The sequence below is a fragment of the Aquarana catesbeiana genome, linkage group LG11 (assembly GCF_042186555.1).
Source record: "Aquarana catesbeiana isolate 2022-GZ linkage group LG11, ASM4218655v1, whole genome shotgun sequence".
In the NCBI taxonomy this organism is placed as follows: Eukaryota; Metazoa; Chordata; class Amphibia; order Anura; family Ranidae; genus Aquarana; species Aquarana catesbeiana.
In genome coordinates this window covers 234,302,543-234,327,798 of record NC_133334.1, presented here as the reverse complement: position 1 = coordinate 234,327,798, position 25,256 = coordinate 234,302,543, and the positions used below count along the sequence as shown (strand labels likewise).

The window sequence follows — 25,256 nt, the reverse complement described above, 5'->3', positions numbered from 1 at the left end:
AAGGGTCTTCAAACTATGGCCCTTCAGTTGTTCAAGAACTACAATTCCCATCATGCCTAGCCATGTCTGTGAATGTCAGTGTTTTACAATGCCTCATGGGATGTGTAGTTCCGCAACAGCTGGAGGGCCGTAGTTTGAGAATCCCTGCCCTAAAACTTGTTGGCCGAACAAATAAATGAGCCAAGGATCAATCAGATATTTTGATTGTTTCAAATGTTCTTTAGCTTGAAAAACAATTTTTCCACACAGACAGAAACTTTTTGATTTAGATTTTCCACAAGGACCAGTGGTGATCATTTATTGATCAAACTGCCCATTTAGTGCTATGGTGTGTAAAAGATGCAATTCTTTTATTGATACTTTTGTTATATTACATTTTTTTTATCAGTGATGTGTATGGAAAGCATATATGATATATTTTAAGCAAGCAAGAAGCGTACTTTACACAGTGTGTCCAGCTATGTGCAGAAGCATTCACCGAACAGTCACATGACATAGGAATCATATTTCCAAATATATTGCTGCGCTGTTCACGGTCTAATGCCAATTTCCTTATCAGAGTAGTCATAGAAATATTATGTAGTCGGCTGAGTAGATAGATCTTGGTAAATAAAAATTGCTCATTACATTTTACTGTATGAAAGCCAAGATAAATGCAGTTAGGTATTTTTTTGTGGTTATGAGATTAAGATGCAACATTATGTAACAGATTTTAATTGTTTCTATTCTGCTCATATTTGTAATATGATGTAGTGATTTGTGTATTTCTCTATAATGTTTATATATAATAAAAGGAATTCTATAGCTACCTGCAGGGGAGGATAATGACTATAATGTCAGCAAAGAGCACAATCAGGGTTAGATCTTTGACATTTCAAAAATCATTACTGAATCATGCGCCACCGAATGTACAAAGACTTTACAAAAACAGCAGATATTCACTACTATAAGGGGTTCATTTATACTGTGAAACAGTGAAAGTAACTGGGTGTCAGACATGCATGAAGCTATATGAAGGGCGAAGGGTGATATAAATCTTTTATACAAAGTAGAACTGGAGGCTGAGACATTTTTTGCATAGATATAATCATTTTAAATATTTAGGGTGTAACATGTTATGAACAGACCAGCCCCTGCACCCCCACCCCCACCCCATCCCATCCCTTATTGTGACAACTAGCGGGGGATTTTCTCCCCCTGCTAGCTGTCACAATTCTGTAAATGGAAAACTACTAGTCCTGACAGCCTTACAATAAACTACCACGACGCTGTGGAGCTTTGTGGTAGTTCATTGAGTCTTCCTGCTTGTCCGTACAATGTATGGGCAAGCTGTGTGCCCTGCTCTATATTAACTTTATTTATCTTTGTGTGCAATATTTGATGTTTTAGCACTGCACTATTACATTTTAGGTTTATGCTGGGATTTGATATTTTGACCCTGAGTGTTAAGCTGCTTTATTGATTTATCAGTTTGTATTTGCGCTGATTGACCATTATATAGTTCACACAGATACACTGGCAGGTCTGCAGGAGGCCTGCATAGCACCAGCGATCTGCTGATTGCAGGTGCAATGCTTTAGAGGCTCCAGAAATAAAAATTAAGCGAGGTAAAACAAACTTCTGCCTTTAGAACCACTCACTTCTTTCTCCTGCCAAGGACTACGTGTCCCATGAGTCATTGCTCCTCAGTCCTCACATATTCACACTTTCTCAGGCACTTATTGTACATGTATGATAGGCGTACTGAGCTGTATGTGTGCTGCACTGTAAACAATGATGCATTTTGTATGCAGGTCAAATAATCATCTGACCAACTAATTGATTATGAAAATACTTGACAACTTTTCATGATCAATTATAATTCGATTAGTTGTTTCAGCCCCAGATTTGATTGACTCCAAAGAAAATACAGGATTGACTGATGACTATTTTTTTTTTTTTTTTGATCACTTATGATTGACCTATATGTAAGGGTGCAAAAAATTGAATATGTATAACTTCTCTTCCAATCAATTTAGACTTTATCTGAGATCAGATTCAATCAAATGGAGTTTGTCTGCCAGGGCAGAAATATATATCGATCGCCAGCACTGAGATGCTTTGGTCATGAATTTGATCTTATTTTGATTGTTCAGATTATTAGATTGCATGGTGAAAACAGAGATGTGATCAATAACGTATGAGCTATCCCCCAAAATTCACTTCCCCATGTGTGGCATTATGATTTAAGGTTGTCAACAACATAGATCGATTTATTCCTATATCTGGAGAGATCAATTGGAAAATAAATCAATCATGTTTCGAAGCGTGTATATGGTCACCATCAGTCTGCTGATTCTGAACCGTTACCGTTTTTAAATGCTAAGCTTACAGTTTTCCGTAGTCTCTGCTTTGCCATCTGGTGGTCATGCTTGGTAATACAAGTTTAGCAACAAAAATAGAAAAAAGGAACCTTTTATTCAGTTAAAAACTTTTGATTTCACCAAAAAAGATCTCCTTCCCTGGAATAAATTTCCCTACTTTATCACTGAAAACTGAATACTACAATCAACTAAAACATATGAATGTGATGCACATTAACTATCATACTTTATTTAAACCCTAAAGCCCCGTACACACGATCAGAATATCGTACAAAAAAATACTACTTTCGAAGCGATCGTACAATAGTCTGATCGTTAGTACACAGCTGTCGTCTGAAATTTTCTGAAGGAACAAACTTCATCGTACGATTTTAGTTTAATCAGTACAGTTCTCATTTGAAAATACAATACAAATACACTACAACACATTGCATTCCTTCCGAAATTGTATTCTGTCGTACGAGAATTGTCGTACTTTAGTAACCTATTCGTTTTCGATATGAAGATTAGCATCCAAAAAAAAAAATGGACGATCATTCGTCCAATATTCTCATTGTGTGTACTAGGCTTTACTCATAATAATACACTTAAAGTATTTAAACACCTCTGCCTTATTTAGCTTGCTGTTATATAAAGTCATACAGGTGATGTATTGTATTTGTATGAAGAATCTGCATGTTTATCAGGGTTTAACTTTTTTGTGTCAGTTGTCTCATTTACTATTCCATAATGAAGAATATATTGATAATCCCCCAATGAAAGGGAAACATGCCTCAATATAAGGATCAGCCTGCACAGGAAACTTGTTCAGCCTCTCTATTAAACGGCTAGTCTAATACAGACTCCGCACAACAGTTACCACGGTAACATGCTCATTTGTTTTCTGCTGCTTGCTGGGAGAGAAAAATGGATTTCTGTCAAATGACAGAAATTCATGTTTTAAAAGCTACAATAATATACATAGAAAAGGGCTCAAAATCTTGTTAACAAATTAAAGCTGGAAAGTACATATTACTTTAGAGTCTGATCTTCATTTTTATATAGGATAGCATTTCACTGTAATAGTTCATTTGTAATAGTATAATACATAACTATGGGAGATTGATGTACAAGTATTGGTACAAATAAAAAAAAAAAATGGAGCAAAAATGTTGCAGCTGCCAAATGCATTGCTCCGCTTCTTTGCTCCGTATAAACGACACTGGTTACCCTATGGGACTGATATACTTTGCTGTCGTTTTCTGTTCACCATTCTTTTAAACATGTTCCAAAGGCGTCAGTTTAAATGTGTATTTTTAGTTTGTAGGATCAGCCTGTTTGAATCTATAAAGGATCAAATATAATACTTGACATGATTGCGTGTTGGAAGAAACAAGATCAAGTGTTATGGTTCACACTGAAAATATTATAAGCAGCATGGTGGCTCAGTACTTGGCAGCACTGAGGTTCTTGAAATAATCCCCATCATGGTATTTTTTTGCATGGAGTTTCTGTTTTTCCCATGATATAAAGCTTTTCTCTGTTACGCCTTAAACATGCTTGTGCGGCAGACTCCGGTAGTTTTTAATAGGGCCATTAAATTAAAAAAATACTACCTCCAGTTTGTAGATAACTAAACTGGAGGTAATTAAGGCGAGCACTGAGTTGGCATAGAGACAGGTAGAGTACCTGTCTCTGTACACTGTGTAACAGAATTGCATGTTTGCCACTGCTACCCCCTCCCTCCCTGTCCTTGGTTGGTTGGCTTCACAGTTAACAGACTCCTAGCAACTAATGGTGCAAATAGTGGGTGGCAGCCAATGGGGGAAGCTGAGGGGCCAGTTCCCCATTGTGTCTGCTCTGCCCTTATGATTAACAGCAGGCAGTGGGCAGATTCTATAGCCATTAGCTTTCTGTCTATTGGCTATGGAAACCACCCACTGCCTTCTGTCAATCACAAGGGGAGCAGTCCTGATGCGGAACTCCTTGAGGAAAAGTCGGCACTCGGGATAACGTCAAATAGCTTCCAATCATTGAATTTACAGCAGAAATGCCTTGGCTGTTACACAGCTGTTATTCATGATATTTCAATAAAGGCAGACTGCTATTTCATGTTATCCCAAGTGACGACTTTTCTTCATGTTGTTTGTGCTCTACAGAGGCATCAGCAGCCTCAGTCTGAGCCGCGGGTGGAGCTGGAAATTGAGACGGTGGAAACGCCACTACACCTGTTTTTATTGGTGGTGAACTCCAGCCTCAGTGCGCCTCCTCATGCAGTGCTTGCCCCAAATTCATATACCTGTTGGAAACAGGTATGGAGGCACAATGAAAATCTAAAGAGTGCTATAGACACTCTTTAGAATTTCCCTGGTTTGTGGGTGTATTCGCAGTGGCGGCCCATCCATTAGGGCGTCCCCCCATCCATGTGTACGGCCCCCTAATCTACACGCAGGGCGCCAGACGCATGGATTCCAATGTTTTTTGCTTTTTCTTACAGCCAGAGGCTCTAATAGGCTTCAAGACAGGGTGGGCTCGGGGCGCAGAGAACTGTGCCCTGAGCCCACCCAGTTGTGTGACAATAGCAAATGAATATTCACTATTGTCACACTGATTCTCCCCCAGCCAATCAGAAGCGGGCCTTGAGACGCGTCACCCGTTTGGCTGAAAGGACAGGCGATCCTATTGGCCGCCTGGGAGGAGGAGGGAGGCGAAGCCACTGGTACTCTGACTTCTGAAATGCTATTTTCTGTGCTCCAGGCCATAGTGCTGATTACTTTGTGTCACTGACCTGCAACATGGATTCAAATAAGGACTTACGACTTTTCATATCTGCATGCTTGTTCTAGGCCAGTGGCTCAGCATTGAAGCCCCTGAATCAGTGTAACAATCTGCGATCTTGAATTTCCAAAAGGAAGTTAGTGTCAGTGTCCAGGACGGGTTTTCCTAAAAACAAGCTGACCAAGACATATATAAATCATTAGAGAGCCTGTGTCATTCTGACCTCCACCAGAAAGTCAGGACCTGTGATTTTCTAATGGCTTTCATGTTAAGCGACAATAAAGACACAACAAAACAAAAAAATGCCATCAGGTAGATATGAATGTCAGTTTCAAATGCTGATCAGGAAACACCGAGGACTTTCTTGCACTGTTTTAATAAAGATAGATGAGACCCATTTTTGATATCCTGCAGTACAAGTTTTGCACCCACCTAGAAAACAGGATTTTAGCATTGTAAGATTATATATAGAATCCTGCGATAAAGCATCACATTTCCTGTGGTCTTATTGTGTTTATCTAATTTTCTTTTCTTGTATTTGTAGAGATAAACTATTTCCAGCATTAGGATTTGGTGCACAGCTGCCTCCAGACTGGAAGGTAACATCATTTTCCCTCATTATGCGATGATGTATTAGTATGTATGGAAGAATAGAACTGCATGTGCATGGTTAAAGCAGACATACACTATATTGCACATTATAACATGTATTGCACATTTGGATTGACACTTTACTGTTAGCAAGAGATTTGCACATTATAAGAATTGCATGGATAGCAAATACCGTAGTTACTTTTATTGCGCAGGCACAGTTTAAATACTAATACAGTATTGAGTTGGCCCACCCTTTGCAGCTATAACAGCTTCAACTCTTCTGGGAAGACTGTCCACAAGGTTTAGCAGTGTGTCTATGGGAATATTTGACCATTCTTCAAGAAGTGCATTTGTGAGGTCAGGCACTGATGTTGGACAAGAAGGCCTGGCTCGCAGTCTCCGCTCTAATTCATCCCCAAGGTGTTCTATCAGGTTGAGGTCAGGACGCAGTGCAGGCCAGTCAAGTTCCTCCACCCCAAACTCTCTTATCCATGTTTTTATGGACCTTGCTTTGTGCACTGGACCAAATCATTTAGTGAATTGGGGATTATGGTGTTGGGCTGTTTTTCAGGGGCTGGGCTTGGCCCCTTAGTTTCAGTCAGGGCCGGTGCTACCACTGGGCAAACTAGGCAGCCTAGGGTGCACTACTGCCTAGGGGTGCCCGGCCGCTAATTTCCCTTTGTGTCTGCATGCTCTGCAGGCTGCAGCATGTAATTAACTCTGTCTCAGGCAGCTGCTTCGTCTGACCAGTAGTGTAATTAGAGGCGCAGCACTGGAGCCAGCGCTAAAGGAAGCAGAGCCGATGCTTCCTGTATAGCGCCACCGCCTCCTGTCACATGGGCAGGACAAAGGGGGTGGAGTCAGTGGGGGCGGCAAAATGAGGTTTAGCCTAGGGTGTCAAAAATCCTTGCACCACCCCTGGTTCCAGTCTAGAGAACTCTTAAGGCGTCAGCATACCAAGACATTTTGGACAATTTCATGCCCCCAACTTTGTGGGAACAGTTTATGAAACAGCAAGGGGCTATCTCCAATGACTGCACACCACTGCACAAAGCAATGTCCATAAAGACATGGATAAGGGAGTTTGGGGTGGAGGAACTTGACTGGCCTGCACGGTCCTGACCTCAACCTGATAGAACACCTTTGGGATGAATTAGAGCGGAGACTGCGAGCCAGGCCTTCTCGTTCAACATCAGTGCCTGACCTCACAAATGCGCTTCTGGAAGAATGGTCAAACATTCCCATAGACACACTCCTAAACCTTGTGGACAGCCTTCCCAGAAGAGTTGAAGCTGTTATAGCTGCAAAGGGTGGGCCAACTCAATATTGAACCCTACAGACTAAGACTGGGATGCCATTAAAGTTCATGTGTCCCAATACTTTTGACAATATAGTGTACAGTATTTGAGTTTTTGAGTTTGCAAAATGCTATAAATTTTTGCAGAAACTGAGTGACTGTTGGTCCAGGATTTGGCCTATAGTACTAATTTTAAAGATTAGCACTTTAAAATCAGTTTAAATCAGCTAAATACATGCCAAGGGCATCAAAACAACATGTGTTATTCCCTGGGCAAATTGCAAATATTATCCCTATGATACACAATTTCTAATACATGTACTTATTCTTCATATATATCCCCCCCCCCCTCTGTTTGATCTGTGTATTCTCTGGGCCTAGCCCCCCATATTTCCTTCTTCTATGTTCACTCTGTTAGGTTAATGGGTGTAGAAACATGCTCAAGACCTGCCATTGAAAATTACTTCCTCGTAGTACTTCTGTTACTTCGTAGTACATTACTAGACAACTGAGAGTCATCCAACCCTTGGGTTCGTTTTCTCCGTGCGTTCCATGTGAGAAAGCTTACCAATGTATTACTGTCGGTATGTGTTTTGCTTTTATGTTTTATACCCATGACTGTGTGTGTTTTTGGCTTTCAACAAGTCGTTTTGTACTTTTTTGTACCTCTTGATTGTTACATCATAATGTCACATTTTTCGTTGTTACCGCTTTGTATATTAAAACTCCTAATAAACCTATATTTAAAAAAAAAATGTGTTTAATATCTTTCAGTTAAATTTCTTTCTAAAGCCTAAGTAGAAAAGCCTGTCTCCTGCTAGCAGCTTCAGAGTGGGACCCATGCTATATGTGGGGAAGCACTGGTCTCTCTGCAGAGGTCTAACAAGCTCTAAATGAATCAGGCCTATAGCTCTGCAGTCAGCAAAGCTAATCCCCACCCCCCGTAGATTGGAGAGCTCTTGCTCTGACCAGGCATGGGACGTGTTGGACCTCTACAGAAAGATCACTGCTTCCCCACTCTGTAGCATGTTGGAAGGGGACAGGCTTTTCTACCTAGGCTGTAGCTGCCTTAGAAAGAACGTGAACTATAAGGCACCAAACATCTTTTTTTGATAAATCTGGAATGTATTTAGCTGATTTAAACTGAGAGCTCAACTGGGCTTTAAAAACTTTTTAGACACTTAAAGTGATACTAAACCCACAACAGTAAAGACAGTCTAAATATGCAGTAAAACATGCTTGTTATACTCACTGTGGAACCTAAGGAGTTAATCCTCTGCATTGTGTAAAAAGTCTGTTTGATCCTGTCTTCTCTGATGCTCCCCCTTTTCCACTGTCCCCAATATACAGTATCTCACAAAAGTGAGTACACCCCTCACATTTTTGTAAATATTTTATTATAACTTTTCATGTGACAACACTGAAGAAATTATACTTTGCTACAATGTAAAGTGGTGAGTGTACAGCTTGTATAACAGTGTAAATTTTCTGTCCCCTCAAAATAACTCAACACACAGCCATTAATGTCTAAACCGCTGGCAACAAAAGTGAGTACACCCCTAAGTGAAAATGTACAAACTGGGCCCAAAGTGTCAATATTTTGTGTGGCCGCCATTATTTTCCAGCACTGCCTTAACCCTCTTGGGCATGGAGTTCACCATAGCTTCACAGGTTGCCACTGGAGTCCTCTTCCACTCCTCCATGACGACATCACAGAGCTGGTGGATGTTAGAGACCTTGCGCTCCTCCACCTTCCGTTTGAGGATGCCCCACAGATGCTCAATAGGGTTTAGGTCTGGAGACATGCTTGGCCAGTCCATCACCTTTACCCTCAGCTTCTTTAGCAAGGCACTGGTCGTCTTGGAGGTGTGTTTGGGGTCGTTATCATGTTGGAATACTGCCCTGCAGCTCAGTCTCTGAAGGGAGGGGATCATGCTCTGCTTCAGTAGGTCACAGTACATGTTGGCATTCATGGTTCCCTCAATGAACTGTAGCTCCCCAGTGCCGGCAGCACTCATGCAGCCCCAGACCATGACACTCCCTCCACCATGCTTGACTGTAGGCAAGACACACTTGTCTTTGTACTCCTCACCTGGTTGCTGCCACACATGCTTGACACCATCTGAACCAAATAAGTTTATCTTGGTCTCATCAGACCACAGGACATGGTTCCAGTAATCCATGTCTGCTTCTCTTCAGCAAACTGTTTTTGGGCTTTCTTGTGCATCACCTTTAGAAGAGGCTTCCTTCTGGTATGACAGCCATGCAGACTAATTTGATGCAGTGTGCGGCGTATGGTCTTAACACTGACAGGCTGACCCCCCACCAAGTGCCATCTTAAGAGCATTATAGGCCCCGGGCAATACAGTGCACTGGGGGCCCTGTCTACACAATCACGCACGAGAATAAAAATGCAAATTATCAATAAGGTTATGTTTATTGGTATTTCCAACAAAATCAGTGTTTAAACATTAACGCGACGTTTGGACAATATAACACGAGCTTGAAAAGCAAGGAATTGAAAAACAAGAAATTACAGATTGAAATGGGACAGTACAAAAGCACTAATTATTTATTGGTGGCAGCGGTGGTACTTGAGGGAAGGTGTCAATGTTGAGGGGGTGGCAGCGGTGATACTTAAGGGGGAGGGGTAGCAGTGGAGGTACTTGAGGGAGGTGGCAAGTGGTGGTACTTGGGGGGAGGTGGCAGCGGTGGTATTTGGGGGGGGAGGAGTAGCAGCGGAGTACTTGAGGGAGGTGGCAAGCGGTGGTACTTGGGGGGTGGCAGCAGTGGTACTGGGGTGGCAGCATTGGTACTTGGGGGGGTGGCAGCGGTGATACTTGGGGGGGTGGCAGCAGTGGTACTTGAGGGGGGTGGCTGTGGTGGTACTTGAAGGGGGGTGGTAGCAGTGGTGGTGCCATCCTCTCCCACCACCACCTGTGCTTCTTACTGATCCTATCCCCCCACCACTGATCTCATCCCTATACCCCCCCATTACTTCTACAACAGAGGTGATGGGATCAGTGGTGGGGGGGATAGGATCAGTAAGAAGCACAGGTGGTGGAGGTTGTGACCGATTGCTCAGCTCTGCAAAATGTCACTTGATTGACTTACCGTCAATCAATCAATTCCCTGAGAATTCCGTCACCATGCCTTCTCCCGCCAGGATGCCTTGCCTCATGGGTAGACGCCGGTACAGTTACTCCACGCAGCTGCAGAGGGGAGAGCTCCTCCACGCCTTCTCTCATTTGGTGTCAGTAGGTCTGCTGACTTAATTTTTTAGTGTCCGCCCCACCTCCCTACATTCGCTATGTCTCTGGATAGGCGGGGCGGTCCACAGTCTCAGCACTGCCTCTGCCTTCTCCGTACCCCCTCAGCGGGCGAAAGCCCCCCTCCCCGCGGCGGACGAACACCAGCCAGAGTGGACTGTGGACACACTCACACAGTGACAGGACAGTCAGCCGGTAAGGTGGGCCCCTCACACTGGCGGGCCCCTCACACGGGCAAACGGGCGGGTGGTGGACCCCCCTGAATTGGTGGAACTACATACTGCTTGGCTGGGGTCGCTGGGCAGGTGGGGCCCCCCAGACAAGAGGAGCCCCCGGGCAACTGCCCAGCTTGCCCATGCAAAAAGACGGCCCTGCGCCCACCCCTTCAACCTTTGCAGCAATGCCCGCAGCACTCATGCATCTATTTCCCAAAGACAACCTCTGGATATGACACTGAGCACGTGCACTCAACTTCTTTGGTCGACCATGATGAGGCCTGTTCTGAGTGGAACTTGTCCTGTTAAACCGCTGTATGGTCTTGGCCACCGTGTTACAGCTCAGTTTCAGGGTCTTTGCAATCTTCTTATAGCCTAGGCCATCATTATGTAGAGTAACAATTCTTTTTTTCAGATCCTCAGAGTTCTTTGCTATGAGGTGCCATGTTGAACTTCCAGGGACCAGTATGAGAGAGAGAGAGAGATAACACCAAATTTAACACACCTGCTCCACATTCACACTTGAGACCTTGTAACACTAATGAGTTACATGACACCAGGGAGGGAAAATGGCTAATTGGGCTCAATTTGGACATTTTCACATAGGGGTATACTCACTTTTGTTGCCAGCGATTTAGCCATTAATGGCTGTGTGTTGAGTTGAGCAAATTTACACTGTTATACCAGCTGTACACTCACTACTTTACATCGTAGCAAAGTGTCATTTCTTCAGTGTTGTCATATGAAAAGTTATAAAATATTTTCAAAAATGTGAGGGTTTGTACTCACTTTGTGAGATACTGTATTTTCTGATAGTACATAGCTAAGGGACAAGCTGTAAATGCTCAGTTTGGTGTGTATTGCTAGAGAGTTTTTTTGTTTTTTTTGGAGAGTGCATGTAATCAGCACAGGGACAATTAGTACTGTCCAGACAGAGGGTCAGGGGTCCTGCGTCCCCATAGGACAATCAGGATAGAATAAAAACTCCTCCTGCAAGCTTTAACCAGACACTGATAGAAGTCATAAGACTGTTATATGCTGCTGATGAGAAAAGGTATTTAGCCGTTATATTTACTAAAATGATTGCATTTCTATGTTCTGTGTAGTGTGAGAGACCAGATATAGTGAATGCAGAGTCCTGGGTTTAGTAAAACTTTAAGCAGACCATAGATTATTCAATTTTCTTTCCTTCCATGGAGGGAAGGAAAGAAAATTGCTTGATTCCCCATTAACACAGTCAATCCCTGCCAGTGCTATTGTGTTCTGCGGGCAGGGCGCATGGGGAGCCTTCTGTGCCAGCAGAATACAATGGTCAGTGCTGATGTCTATAACTCAGGCAGTCATCGCAAAAATCAGACAGGCTGGTTCTACTGAAGTTGATTGATGAGTCAACTTTAGTACAACCAGCCTTCCCAAAAATAGAATAAAGTCAGTCGGTCCCTGCTGAACCGTCCGAGATTCAATCCATCTATGGCTTTTAAACAACAGCCACAATGCAAAACAGGCCCTCTAAGGTGCCTGAACCTTAATTTTTCCATTGGCCTCAGTGCCTTTAAGAGTCCTTAAACCAGGAAGCTCTTGTGTTCCATTATCAACTGACTTTGGAAAACTCAAGGGTAGCCCTGCCACTCCCACTGAAACTTCGTATTGGTTGTTACCCATGATGGATGGCTTCAGTGTCAAATAGGGAGTTGGGGGAGAAGACATTTTACTGACTGCTGGAGCATGTTTCATATGGGTGTAACATGCTTCAAAAGGTGAACTCAGCCTTTAAAGCAGAGTTCCAGGCTCCGAAATGTTTTTTTTTTTTTTTTTTAAGTCAGCAGCTACAAATACTGTAGATGCTGACTTTTAATATACAGTGGGGAAAATAATAATTTGATACCCTGCAGATTTTGCAGAAATCTGCAGAAGTTTGCCCAAAGAAATGAAGGGTCTATAATTTTTATTATAGGTGTATTTTAAATGGTAGAGACAGAATATCAACCAAAAATCCAGAAAAAACACATGATACAAATGTTATAAATGTTATAAATTGAGTTGCAGTTCATTGAGTAAAATAATTTTTTGACCTCCAAGCAAAACAACCCTTGGTGGCAAGCACAGAGGTGAGACATTTCTTGTAATTAGTGACCAGGTTTGCACACATCTCAGGAGGGATTTTGGGCCACTCTTTTTTACAGCTCCCTCCATAAATTTCTATAAATTCTATAGGATTAAGGTCTGGAGACTGGCTAGCCTACTCCATGACCTTAATGTGCTTCTTCTTGAGCCACTCCTTTGTTGCCTTGGCGGTATATTTTGGGTCATTGTCATGCTGAAAGACCCATCCATGACCCATCCTCAGTGTTCTGTCTGAGGGAAGAAGGTTCTCATCCAAGATTTTACAATGCATGGCCCCATCCATTGGCCCCTCAAAGTCGGTCTGTATCTTTATCAGAGAAAAAGCCCCAAAGCATCATTTTTCCACATCCGTGCTTGACTATAGGGATGGTGTTCTTGGGGTCATAGTCATCCTTTTTCTTCCTCCAAACATGAAGTCCCCCTCCTCAAGAAAGCACATGTACAGTCATGCCAATGAACATCTAAATGATTCAGAGAAGGATTGGGTGAAAGTGCTGTGGTCAGATGAGGCCAAAACTGAGCTCTTTGGCATTAACTCAACTAGCTGTGTTTGGAGGAAGAAAAATGCTGACTATGACCCTAAAAACACAATCCCTACAGTCAAGCATGGAGATGGAAACATGATGCTTTGGGGCTGTTTCTCTGCTAAAGGTACAGGCCGACTTTGCCGCATTAAGGGGTCAATAAAATATACCTATGATAAAAATGATAGACCCTTCATTTCTTTGTAAGTGGGCAAACTTACAACATCTGCAGGGGATAAAATAATTATTTTTCCCCACTGTAAGGACACTTACCTGTCCAGGGTCCAGGGATTCGTACCTCGCTGTGACACGGTAGGATGAAAGTCCTGCAGAGAATATCCAAAAACGAGGCGGGGGGATGCTCAATTGATTAAGATCTAGTTTTAATTTAGCCTGGAACTCCGCTTTAATGCTGATTGTTACATGTGAATTTATTGGGGTACAAAATCACTCAGACAATAAAGCTGTATTTGGTTTTTGGAATAGTTGTTGTAGTCACATACTGCCATATTCATATGTTCACATTATCTAGAAAATGTATGAGAAGCAGAATGTAGAATTAGAATAGTACTGTTTGTTCGCATTCCTTTTATCATATAATGGTTGGCATGTTATCGAGTGTCACTGGTCTGCGGCTTAATCAGAATGCTTTATACTTCAGGTGTCTCATGAATTTGCTATCAACTTTAATCCTACAAGCCCATTCTGCTCAGGTAAGTTTATGTTCGTTTCTTGTAGTGGAGGTTTTACAAAATTTTGCATACTGTGACATTCAAAGATGACATCTGGCTGGTATTCATTCTTTCAAACCACCCTAAGAAATAATTTGTTGGATAAATACTGAAAAGATAAATCCTACACCATTGTTTTATATCTCTCATAATCTACTACTGTCACAGAGACCTCCGTACTTCAGGTCTACTTTTCTCCTTCAGCCATGATGGTACATTATCACCCTGTCTGTTAGAATTTGTTTTTCATTTTACTAAAGAATGCTGCTCTATGAGCTAAATCACAATACTTAGGTTTTGAATGCTTTTATCTGTAATTCTCAAGAAGGATGATTGCACAGAATCATGTGACAAGTGTGAGAAGCAGTGGTGGCTGGTGGTATATTTTTTTTTTGGGGTGGTAAACAATCCATTCGCCGCCATCTCCTCCTTCTGGTGCCTGGTGCTTCACGGCGGCTTTCCCTACGTCTCCTCCTCAGTGGCCAATAGGATCTGTTCTCCTCTCGACAAATCGGGTGACAGGTCTCAGGACCTGCTTTCTGATTGGCCGGGAGGAGAATCAGGAAGATAATAGCGAATATTAATTTGCTATTGTCACACAACTAAGTGGGCTTGGGGCACAGTGCTCTGTGCCCCGAGCCCACCCTTTTTTGAAGCCTATTAGACCCTCTGTCTCTAATCACGTGTTTCTAAAAAAAAAAACAAAAAAAAAATTGGAATCCATGTGTCCGGTGCCTCGCATGTAGACTAGGGGGCTGACGCATGGATTGGGGGCGGCACCCCTGCGCCCCATATGGACGGGTCGCCACTGGGAGAAGCCCATTAACACTGGCTCCAATGGATTATATTCTTTGGTTTATTTCTCCCGCTGTAATGTATCTTAGACAGCAATCACGGTTTGATTTTACTTAGCCACTTTGCGCATGACAAAATTTAAGTTTTCTGAAGAAATTACAGTTGTTTGTGCATTTTTCTTTTAGGAGTTGAAGGCATTATAGAAGCATATTCTGCTTGCCTCCCGCACATACGCTTCTATGGACCAACCAACTTCTCCCCAATAATCAACCATGTGGCTCGATTTGCAACACAAGCAACAACTCAAGACGCAGCAGCAGTAAGTACATTATTCAGTAACCCGTGACAGATTTCCAAAAGAATAAAACAGGAAAATTTAAAGCAAACCTAGCACTGGACAGAATACATTTTTTCAGGTTGTGCTATTTGCTATTTAAGTGCAAAATTTCAGGTATGGATTACCTTGCAAAAAAGATCATATTTTTTAAGTACAGAATGCTTAAAATCATCAAGATCATATTTTACATGCATAAAATGCATGAAGCTAAAAAAAACTTTAGCTTTTACAACCACTTTAACTGTGATGCCCCGTACACACGGTCGGATTTTCCGACGGAAAATGTGTGATAGGACCTTGTTGTCGGAAATTCCGACCGTGTGTAGGCTCCATCACACATTTTCCATCGGATTTTCCGACACACAAAGTTTGAGAGCAGGATATAAAATTTTCCGACAACAAAATCCGTTGTCGGAAATTCCGATCGTGTGTACACAAATCCAACGGACAAAGTGCCATGCATGCTCAGAATAAATAAAGAGATGAAAGCTATTGGCCACTGCCCCATTTATAGTCCCAACCTACGTGTTTTACGTCACCGCATTCAGAATGATCGGATTTTCCGACAACTTTGTGTGACCGTGTGTATGCAAGACAAGTTTGAGCCAACATCCGTCGGAAAAAATCCTAGGATTTTGTTGTCGGAATGTCCGAACAAAGTCCGACCGTGTGTACGGGGCATGACAAGTCAGGCCCTGTCCTACCACATATTTCATCAGTATGCATTGCCAAGGTGTCTGAAAAGTTTGTTATTTTCTGTTATTTGACATTAGGTTAACGCAGCGCTTTCCTGTATCCCTTCCCTCTGGAAATCCTTAACGTCACCTTCCTTGTCACCTTGGTTCTGCAAAATTGAGGATATAAGGACATTGGAGAGCATGACTGGCATTTTGAGGGGCACAAAGGAGAGAACCCATAAAATGTGGTTTCACTGGACAGCCTACTCTTGCACTCCAGAATTTCAACAAATATATGCAAGCTAAACATGGTGTAGGCCCTGTTTTTGCTCCTTGTGAGGTGTTTAGTGGTTTTTCAACCTGATGTCCTCAGCCGGGCAATTGTAACTTGTTTTGAGTGGAGCACCATTGCTTTTACCTTCACTTAACTGGGGTCTTTGCTCAAGAGGTCTGTAGAGGGGAGGGTAAACACTTTCTCTCCTCATTTTCACCCTGACTAACCTCATCCACCCATCCCCCCCCCCCATTTTTTTATTTTTTTTTATTTTATTTTATTAGGCTCTCCTGTACTAACCAAGCCAGGTTGACATTTTATGGGATAACTGGGGTCTTTACTCAAAGATGTCTGTCGAGGGAGGGGAAACACTTTATTAATTTTTATTTATTAAAAAAGAAAAACTGAAATATCACATGGTTCTAAGTATTCAGACCCTTTGCTGTGACACTCATATATTTAACTCAGGTGCACCTGAAGGACTCCAAGATGGTGAGAAATAAGATTCTCTGGTCTCATGAAACCAAGATAGAAATTTTTGGCCTAAATTTTAAGCTGTATGTGTGGAGAAAACCAGGCACTGCTCATCATCTGTCCAATACAGTCCCAACAGTGAAGCATGGTGGCGGCAGCATCATGCTGTGGGGGTGTTTTTCAGCTGCAGGGACAGGACGACTGGTTGCAATCAAGGGAAACATGAATGCGGCCAAGTACAGGGATATCCTGGACAAAAACCTCCAGAGTGCTCAGGACCTCAGACTGGGCCGAAGGTTTACCTTTCAACAAGACAATGACCCTAAGCACACAGCTAAAATAATGAAGGAGTGGCTTCATAACAACTCCATGACTGTTCTTGAATGGCCCAGCCAGAGCCCTGACTTAAACCCAATTGAGCATCTCTGGAGAGACCTAAAAATGGCTGTCCACCAACGTTTACCATGCAGCCTGACAGAACTGGAGAGGATCTGCAAGGAGGAATGGCAGAGGATCCCCAAATCCAGGTGTGAAAAACTTGTTGCATCTTTCCCAAAAAGACTCATGGCTGTATTAGATCAAAAGGGTGCTTCTACTAAATACCGAGCAAAGGGTCTGAATACTTAGGACCATGTGACATTTCAGTTTTTCTTTTTTAATAAATCTGCAAAAATGTCAACAATTCTGTGTTTTTCTGTCAATATGGGGTGCTGTGTGTACATTAATGAGGAAAAAAAACGAACTTAAATGATTTTAGCAAATGGCTGCAATATAACAAAGACTGAAAAATTTAAGGGGATCTGAATACTTTCCGTCCCTACTGTATATCTATAGTAACTCTGAGTACTGCGAGCCCTTATTTTAAAAGCGTTGGTGAGGATAGCTAAGGAGAGGAAGGTGAAAGAGGAAGACGAGAGAGGAAAAAAAAAAAAAACAAGGGGTGGGGGGGAGAGGGGATGGGGGGGTGTAAGGTTTATTTTAACAGCAGGATCTACTTTTGCAAATGGCACTCAAAGGTACACTTATAGGAATACATGGCTCATCAAAAATAATGAAGAAAAAATGTCTCCAAATGCTTTTTTTCTGCATGAGTATGAAAACTCCTATAAATGATAATTGACATTATACATTTCTCACTGTCAGTTTTGGAAATTCTAGTGACAGCTAGGGTCATACAAACCTCTGTTTATTTTATTTTCCAGCAATACTTCACCCTTCTCATCATAACGGATGGTGTCATTAGTGACATGGATGAAACAAGACATGCCATTGTACAAGCTTCTAAGCTGCCTATGTCCATTATCATCATCGGGGTGGGGAATGCAGACTTTTCCGCCATGGAGTTTCTTGATGGGGATAACAGAGTTCTCCGATCTCATACCGGAGAGGAAGCATCGCGGGACATTGTACAGTTTGTGCCATTTCGGGAGTTTCGTAATGTAAGTAGACAATGTTTATGTCAGTATTATAGAGCCCAACAAGACTCATATCTATAATTATTATATACCAAGCCATGTTTTTGGTGTGGACATAGATAGATCTCTCAGTAATTATGACAGGAGGTAAATATTTGGTCTTACTTTGTCACCATTGGTTCGCATCTAAACGTGATTTGGGCAATGTACAGTTTCAATACACAAGCAAACTAGTTATTGCAGTCATGTTACTGGTAAATTTTGCTGATCTGAGAAATCAGATCTAAAGAGTAAAAGAGACAATGCAGTGGCATTATGGTAGGAATAAGACTGGTTGGTGTGAAGAATGTCCCTTACAGTGATGGCCAGATGCCACCTTTACAGATCACTAAATTGGTGTTATGCAGGTACCTCAACCAAGTGGCATTAGCCCCCGTGTTAATTTTGCCGATGATTAACATTATTTTAGTCAACTAAAACAATTCAGATAACTAAAATATGACTAAAATGGCATTTTGGTTGAAAGACTTTAAATAAAAATAAATCGAAGTTTGACGTCAAAATTACCACTGGTTATATATGACAATGGCTAAATCTGTGTCTGTAGTGCATATTCAACCCTTAAAGTATAACTAAAGGCAAAACATTTTTTTTTTTTTTTTAGCTTTGGATAGAGTGGAGAGGGATTAGAACCCCTGTCAAGTTTTTATTGGTGTCTGTCTGTACCCGTTAGGGATATTCACTCTCTCTCTATTTGTCCTGTTTACCATTATCATTGAAAGCGAAAGTAAAAGAAAAACCCCAAATTTGGGGTTGTCCCCAGAAAAGTAATAGAGGGGAAATCTTCCAATGGGGATACTAGTTCTGGTGACTTGGGGATCCCCAAGGAATTTCCTTAACCACTTCAGCCCTGAAAGATTTGGCTGCTCAATGACCAGAGCATTTTTTGCGATAGGGCACTGCGTCGCTTTAACTGACAGTTGCTCGGTCGTGCGACGCTCTACCCAAACAAAATTGATGTCCTTTTTTTCCCACAAATAGAGCTTTCTTTTGGTGGTATTTGATCATCTCTGCGGTTTTTTTATTTTTGCGCTATAAACAAAAAAAGAGCGACAATTTTGAAAAAAAACCCACAGTATTTTGTACTTTTCATTATAATAAATATCCCCGATTTTTTTAAAAAAAAGCATATTTTTCCCTTATCGTCTTTCAGGACAGCACTTGAGAGAGTGACTCCTCCCCTTGCCAACAGGAAACACCTCTTCCACCAAACTTTAAAAGGAGGCTCCTTTCCACACATTGTCAGTTTTTGTGTTTCCTCCGGAGGGAACACTTCGTGGGGAAGTCAGGGCTCTCAGGTGCTGTCCTGGGAGCTCAGGTTTCCTGGTTTTTTTTCATCAAACACCTTTTACCTCATGAGAGCTGTTCCTCCCATTCCACAGCTGAGGTGAAGTGCTGCTGGCTGGGCTCCCTCTCCCTCTTCATATGGGCTCAGGGTGAGTCCGACTGTCGTGGGCATCGCTCCTAGGCGGCGGCAAGACAGGCGGTGGCCGTTTACTATATTTTTTTCTCAGGTCCACCGCCTGTTGCTCATTGCACCGCCGCCATATTGGGGATGGCAGCGGGGCTCCATCCGCCGGAAGTGAGGCATCCGGAGGGGGCGGCGCCCACGGAACAGGCGTGCGGCGTCATTTCCGCCGGAAATCGCAGAGGGAAAGGGGAGGAACGGGGCTGGTGCTTATTTAGCGGTTCTGGTCCGGCGCACTGGCGCTATTGGAGTCCGGAACCGGCGTTTAGCCACACAAACACAGCAAGCGCTCCTCGATGGAATCGATGGCGGCAGCGAGTGGGACAGGCACAGGCACCAGCAAGGCCCAGGTAAGGTGCAGTTGTATACTGTCTTCCCTGTACTGTGGGGTCTCTCTCTCTCTCTCTATCCCCCCCCCCGGTGGCAGGGGCCTGTCTGGGCACATAAAGCAGTTAGCTCTTACTGTGCACCTGTGGTGAGCATCCTTGGGTATAGGACAGGTTGTCTCACTGGGATGGTTTCTTCTTTTGTCTCATGGCAGGCCAAGAGCTCTGATCCAGTGGCAAAAAGAAAATGTCCTTCATGTAAATCCAAGCTACCTGAAGGATGGAAGAAGACGTTATGTCAAGCTTGTATTGATTTGCTAGTTAAAGAAGAAGCTTCTTCCGCTTGCAGCGACTTGATTGCATCAGTTAAAAAGGAACTTGATGCGACTATTCAATCATTTCGCTCTTCCCTAGCAAACCCATCCCTGAGTCAGCCTACTACCTCACAGTCCTCCCAAGGCTCACTTATAGTCCCGGTGATGGAGACTGAGGCATCTCCTACCCCAGAGGGACATTCCCCCTCTCAATCTGAGGATTCTGATGAGGGTGAGGAAGGAGAAAATTTACCTTCAAGATTTAAATTGTCTTTAGAACAGGTAGATGGCCTGTTAAAAGCAATCTATACCACACTGGGTCTGGAGGAGGAAAGAAAGGAGTTATCTCTGCATGATAAAATGTATGCAGGGCTTAGCGAGCACAAAAATCGCAATTTCCCAGTACACTCTGTTATTTCTGAAGCTATTAAGAAAGAGTGGGCAGAGCCAGAGAGAAAGCCTTTCTTTCCCAAAGCCTTAAAAAGGCGTTTCCCTGTTGATGAAGATCCAGCGGCGGTTTGGAACAAAAACCCCAAACTAGATGCCGCGTTTTCCCAGGTCTCGAGGTCTACAGATTTGGCATTCGAGGACATGGGGGTGTTGAGAGATCCCATGGATAAAAGGATGGACCAGCTACTAAAGAGGGCTTGGCAATCCATCATGGGAAATCTTAAACCTACTATGGCAACTACAGTGGTATCCAGAAATATGGAGTTCTGGTTAGAGCAACTTAAGGCCCATATCTCAGCAGACTCACCAAAACAAGAAATTTTGGATTCATTTTCAACTCTGTCTGCCGCTGTCGCATTTATATCGGATGCTTCAGCGGAATCAATTAAAATGACAGCTAGATCTGCTGCCCTAGCCAACTCAGCCAGAAGGGCTCTGTGGTTGAAAACTTGGCCGGGGGACGCGGCATCCAAAAACAAGCTGTGTGGGATACCGTTCCTGGGTGACTTGCTTTTTGGACCTGATTTAGATGCAGTTCTAGATAGAACTGCTGATAAAAAGAAGTCTTTTCCCATCAAAAAGAAAAAGCAGCCAGTTAAACGTTTTTTTCGTTCCCAAAGGGCTCAAGAACAAACCAAACCCCAGGAGAAAAGAAAAAATTGGGCCTTGCAGAAGGGTAAAGGCAAAGGAAATGTCCTTTTCCATCCTCCTGCAGCCTCCGGTAAAGCACAATGACTTGTGCGTACCAGTGGGGGGAAGGCTTCAAAGTTTCCTTCCCCTTTGGGCCAGCATGACAGAAAGTCTATATATTTTGGACATGCTGTCCCAAGGTTACAGGATAGAGTTTTCGGATCGCCCGCCAGAAAGATTCTTTGTAACAAACCTACCAAGGGATCTAACAAAGGCTCTGGCCATGAAGAACCTTTTAAAGGATCTGAGGCACCAGAGGGTAGTGATACCAGTATCCCCAGAAGAACAGGGTCAGGGTTTCTATTCACACATCTTTCTGATAAGAAAACCATCCGGAAACTTCCGTCTTATCCTCAACCTAAAACCCCTGAACAAGTCAGTCCTATACAAAAAGTTTTGTATGGACTCAATTTTCACGGTCAGAAACATTCTGACAAAAGATTGTTTTATGGCATCAATCGATCTGAGGGATGCTTATCTTCATATTCCTGTAGCACCTCAGTCCCAGAAGTTCCTGAGGTTTGCGGTGAATATGGGCAAGGAGATTATACATCTTCAGTTCAGGGCCCTTCCCTTCGGCCTGTCGTCAGCTCCTCGTATTTTTACGAAGATAATGGCGGAAGCTCTCGCCCCTCTTCGACTCCAGGGGATTGCGGTAATTCCATATCTGGACGACCTCCTCTTTTTTGCCCCATCCAGGGAAAAGTTGCAGGAGGATTTGAACAAATCCCGCAGTCATTTGGAGTCACTAGGGTGGATAGTGAATGTTCAAAAATCAAATTTCATCCCAGCTCAGCAAGTACTGTTTCTGGGTTATTTGATAGATTCAGTGGAGCAAAAGATTTTTCTCCCAGAAGAGAAAAAGATCAAGGTCCAAAGGGCAATAACGGCACTGCAAACAAATCAACTGGTTTCAGTCCGAAAGGTTATGTCGGCTCTGGGGACATTAACCTCTTCAATGCCAGCCATCCAATGGGCAAGGCTGCATTTCAGGACTCTCCAGAGGTTCCTTCTAAGGACATGGAACCACAGGACGGAGAGTTTGGATACAAAAGTAAAGATTCCCACCAGAGTCAAACGTTCACTTTGGTGGTGGAAAAGTCAGGTGGTACTGCAAAGAGGTCTTCTTTGGTCTTTTCCGACCGGGAAAGTGGTCACAACAGACGCCAGTTTGCAGGGATGGGGGGCCCACATGGGTCAAGCCTTAGCGCAGGGAACATGGTCCCAGTTCGAGGCCCAAAGATCCTCAAATTGGAGAGAGCTGAAGGCAGTTGCCCTAGCATTAGCTTTCTTCTCTCAAAACCTCATAGGTTGCCATGTCCAGATTTTGTCGGACAATGCCACGGCCATAGCCTACCTGAACAAACAGGGAGGCACAAGAAGCAGGGCCCTTCACTTACTGTCAGTAGAGATTCTGGAGTGGGCGGAGAACCACTTACTATCTCTATCCGCAGTCCATCTAAAAGGCACATTGAACGAAGTAGCGGATTATCTGAGCCGACAAAAAGTTCAGGAATCAGAGTGGAGTCTGAACAGGAAGGTGTTTGCATTAATCACCAGTGTTTGGGGCCTTCCGCAGGTAGATCTGTTTGCTTCAAAACAAAACACGCAGCTCCCGAATTTTTTCTCCCTTCAGAGAGACATTTGCTCTCAGGGGATAGATGCTCTGGCACATCCGTGGGATTTTCACCTGGGGTATGCTTTTCCTCCTTTTCGATTAATCCCTCTAGTGTTGAGGAAAATACTGAAAGAGAGAGTATCAATCATTTTGATTACTCCATATTGGCCAAAGAGAGCTTGGTTTTCCACGATTCTGCAGTTGGCAATCAAACCATGTTGGCATCTCCCGCTCAGTCAGGATCTGTTGATTCAGGGGCCAGTGCTTCATCCAGGGGTAGACAGGTTAAAGCTCACTGCCTGGTATCTGAGGAGCAATTAATGAGAAGCAAAGGCTTTTCAGAACGTTTAACTGCTACGTTGCTTTCCAGTAGGAAAAAGGTAACCAGGGATATTTACGCCAAAGTATGGAAAGTCTATGTTTCTTTCTGTCATTCCGAACATAGGGGGGTTAAAGACCTAGTTTCAGTGCTGGAATTTTTGCAAAAGGGTGCAGACAAGAATCTGGCGGTCAGCACTCTTAAGGTGCAGGTGGCTGCCTTGGGAGTTTATCTGGAGAGATCCTTATCTTCAGAAACTCTGATCATGAGATTTTTCAAAGCACTTTCCAGGTCGAGACCGGTACCGGTGAAGCATTTCCCAAATTGGGATCTCTCGGTGGTTCTGCAGGCTCTGGCAAAAGAACCATTTGAGCCTTTACAGGCCATATCCCTAAAGAATTTAACTTTGAAGACTATTTTTCTGGTCGCAATTACTTCAGCAAGAAGGATTAGTGAACTGCACGCCCTATCAGTAAAAGAGCCTTTTTTGTCAGTTTTTCCTGATAGAGTTGTCCTTAAAGTAGATCCGGGGTTTTTGCCAAAAGTGGCAAGCTTTAGTAACAGGTCTCAAGAGATTACTCTACCAACCTTTTCTGCTAACCCTTCGGGTGCAAAGGAAGAGCAGTTTCACAATTTAGACGTAAGACGTATCCTATTACAGTATTTGGAAGTAACAGGAGGGTTTAGAGTTTCAGATTCATTATTTGTTCTTTTCTCTGGAAACAAGAAAGGCCAACAAGCATCAAAAGCATCATTGGCTAGATGGCTTAAGACAGCTATTTCTGTAGCCTATTCTCAAATGGGTTTATCTTCCCCGCTGGGAATTAGGGCTCATTCAACAAGAGCCCAGGCCACTACATGGGCAGAAAGAGCTGGTGCCACCCCAGATCAGATTTGTAAGGCGGCTACGTGGTCAAGCTACTTAACGTTTGTCCGTCATTACAGACTGGATCTCCTATCAGCAGGTGATCAGGCTTTTGGCAGAAAGGTTCTGCAGGCTGTGGTCCCTCCCTAGGGGGGTAAGTCTCTATTATCCTCTCAAGTGCTGTCCTGAAAGACGATAAGGGAAAATTCAAGTTAGACTTACCGGTAACTTGTTTTCCTTGAGTCTTTCAGGACAGCAGCATCCCGCCCTATTGTTTTTTCATATATATACTGTGACTAATCATATCTCGATTATGTGTTCCAGTTTGGGGCCGGAGGTTCTCTACTACTACTGACAATGTGTGGAAAGGAGCCTCCTTTTAAAGTTTGGTGGAAGAGGTGTTTCCTGTTGGCAAGGGGAGGAGTCACTCTCTCAAGTGCTGTCCTGAAAGACTCAAGGAAAACAAGTTACCGGTAAGTCTAACTTGCATTTTTTCTCAGTTTAGGCCAATATGTATTCTACATATTTTGGTAATAAAAATCAAAATAAGTGTATATTGATTGGTTTGCGCAAAAGTTATAGCATCTACAAAATAGGGGATAGATTTATGGCATTTTTATTATTATTATATTTTTTACTAGTAATTGTGGCGATTTGTGATTTTTATCAGACACTTTTGACACATTTTTGAGACGATTGACAATTATACAGCGATCAGTGCTATAAAAATGCACTGATTACTGCATAAATGTCACTGGCAGGGAAGGGGTTAACACTAGGGAGCGATCAAGGGTGTTCCCTGACTGTGTGTTCTAACTGTAGGGGGAGGGGACTGACTAGAGGGGATGACAGATGGTGGTTCCTAGCTATTGGGAACTCACGATCTGTCTCTCCTCACAGAACAGAACAGGGATTTGTGTGTTTACACACACATGTCCCTGTTCTGCCTCTCGTGCCCGCGATCGCTCGTGGCCAGCGGTCATCCCAACCGTCGTCCACGAGCATCATCACCCCTTCAGTGCAGCGGGCACGTGCGCACGCCTGCTATCCCACTTAAAGGAGCCGATGTACAGCTACGACGGCTCACGGGAACGGGCCGACCTGCCGCAGTATAATGACAGTGGCTGGTCGGCAAGTGGTTAATTTGCAGGGATTTCCTCCAACTTCATGCTTGGCAATGAGACGGGAAGTGAAGGGAAATCTCCGCAATTGCACACATATGGCGAAAAAAATCTGACAGTTGTTATAACCCTCCCATACTCTATCGAATATAAAAAAAAGTTTTGCCTATAGTTCTACT

The 25,256-nt window shown here is 43.2% G+C and overlaps 1 protein-coding gene across 2 annotated transcripts in view; it reads left to right on the top strand.

The window, feature by feature from the left end:
* Positions 1 to 25,256, top strand: part of CPNE2 (copine 2) — a 180,902-nt gene that overhangs the window by 146,599 nt on the left and 9,047 nt on the right. For both annotated transcript variants that reach the window (XM_073605522.1, XM_073605524.1), the window contains exons 12-15: positions 5,665 to 5,719; positions 13,805 to 13,856; positions 14,855 to 14,988; positions 17,634 to 17,870. In XM_073605522.1, the coding sequence (XP_073461623.1) occupies positions 5,665 to 5,719; positions 13,805 to 13,856; positions 14,855 to 14,988; positions 17,634 to 17,870 (478 nt within the window). The remainder of the gene's footprint in view (positions 1 to 5,664; positions 5,720 to 13,804; positions 13,857 to 14,854; positions 14,989 to 17,633; positions 17,871 to 25,256) is intronic.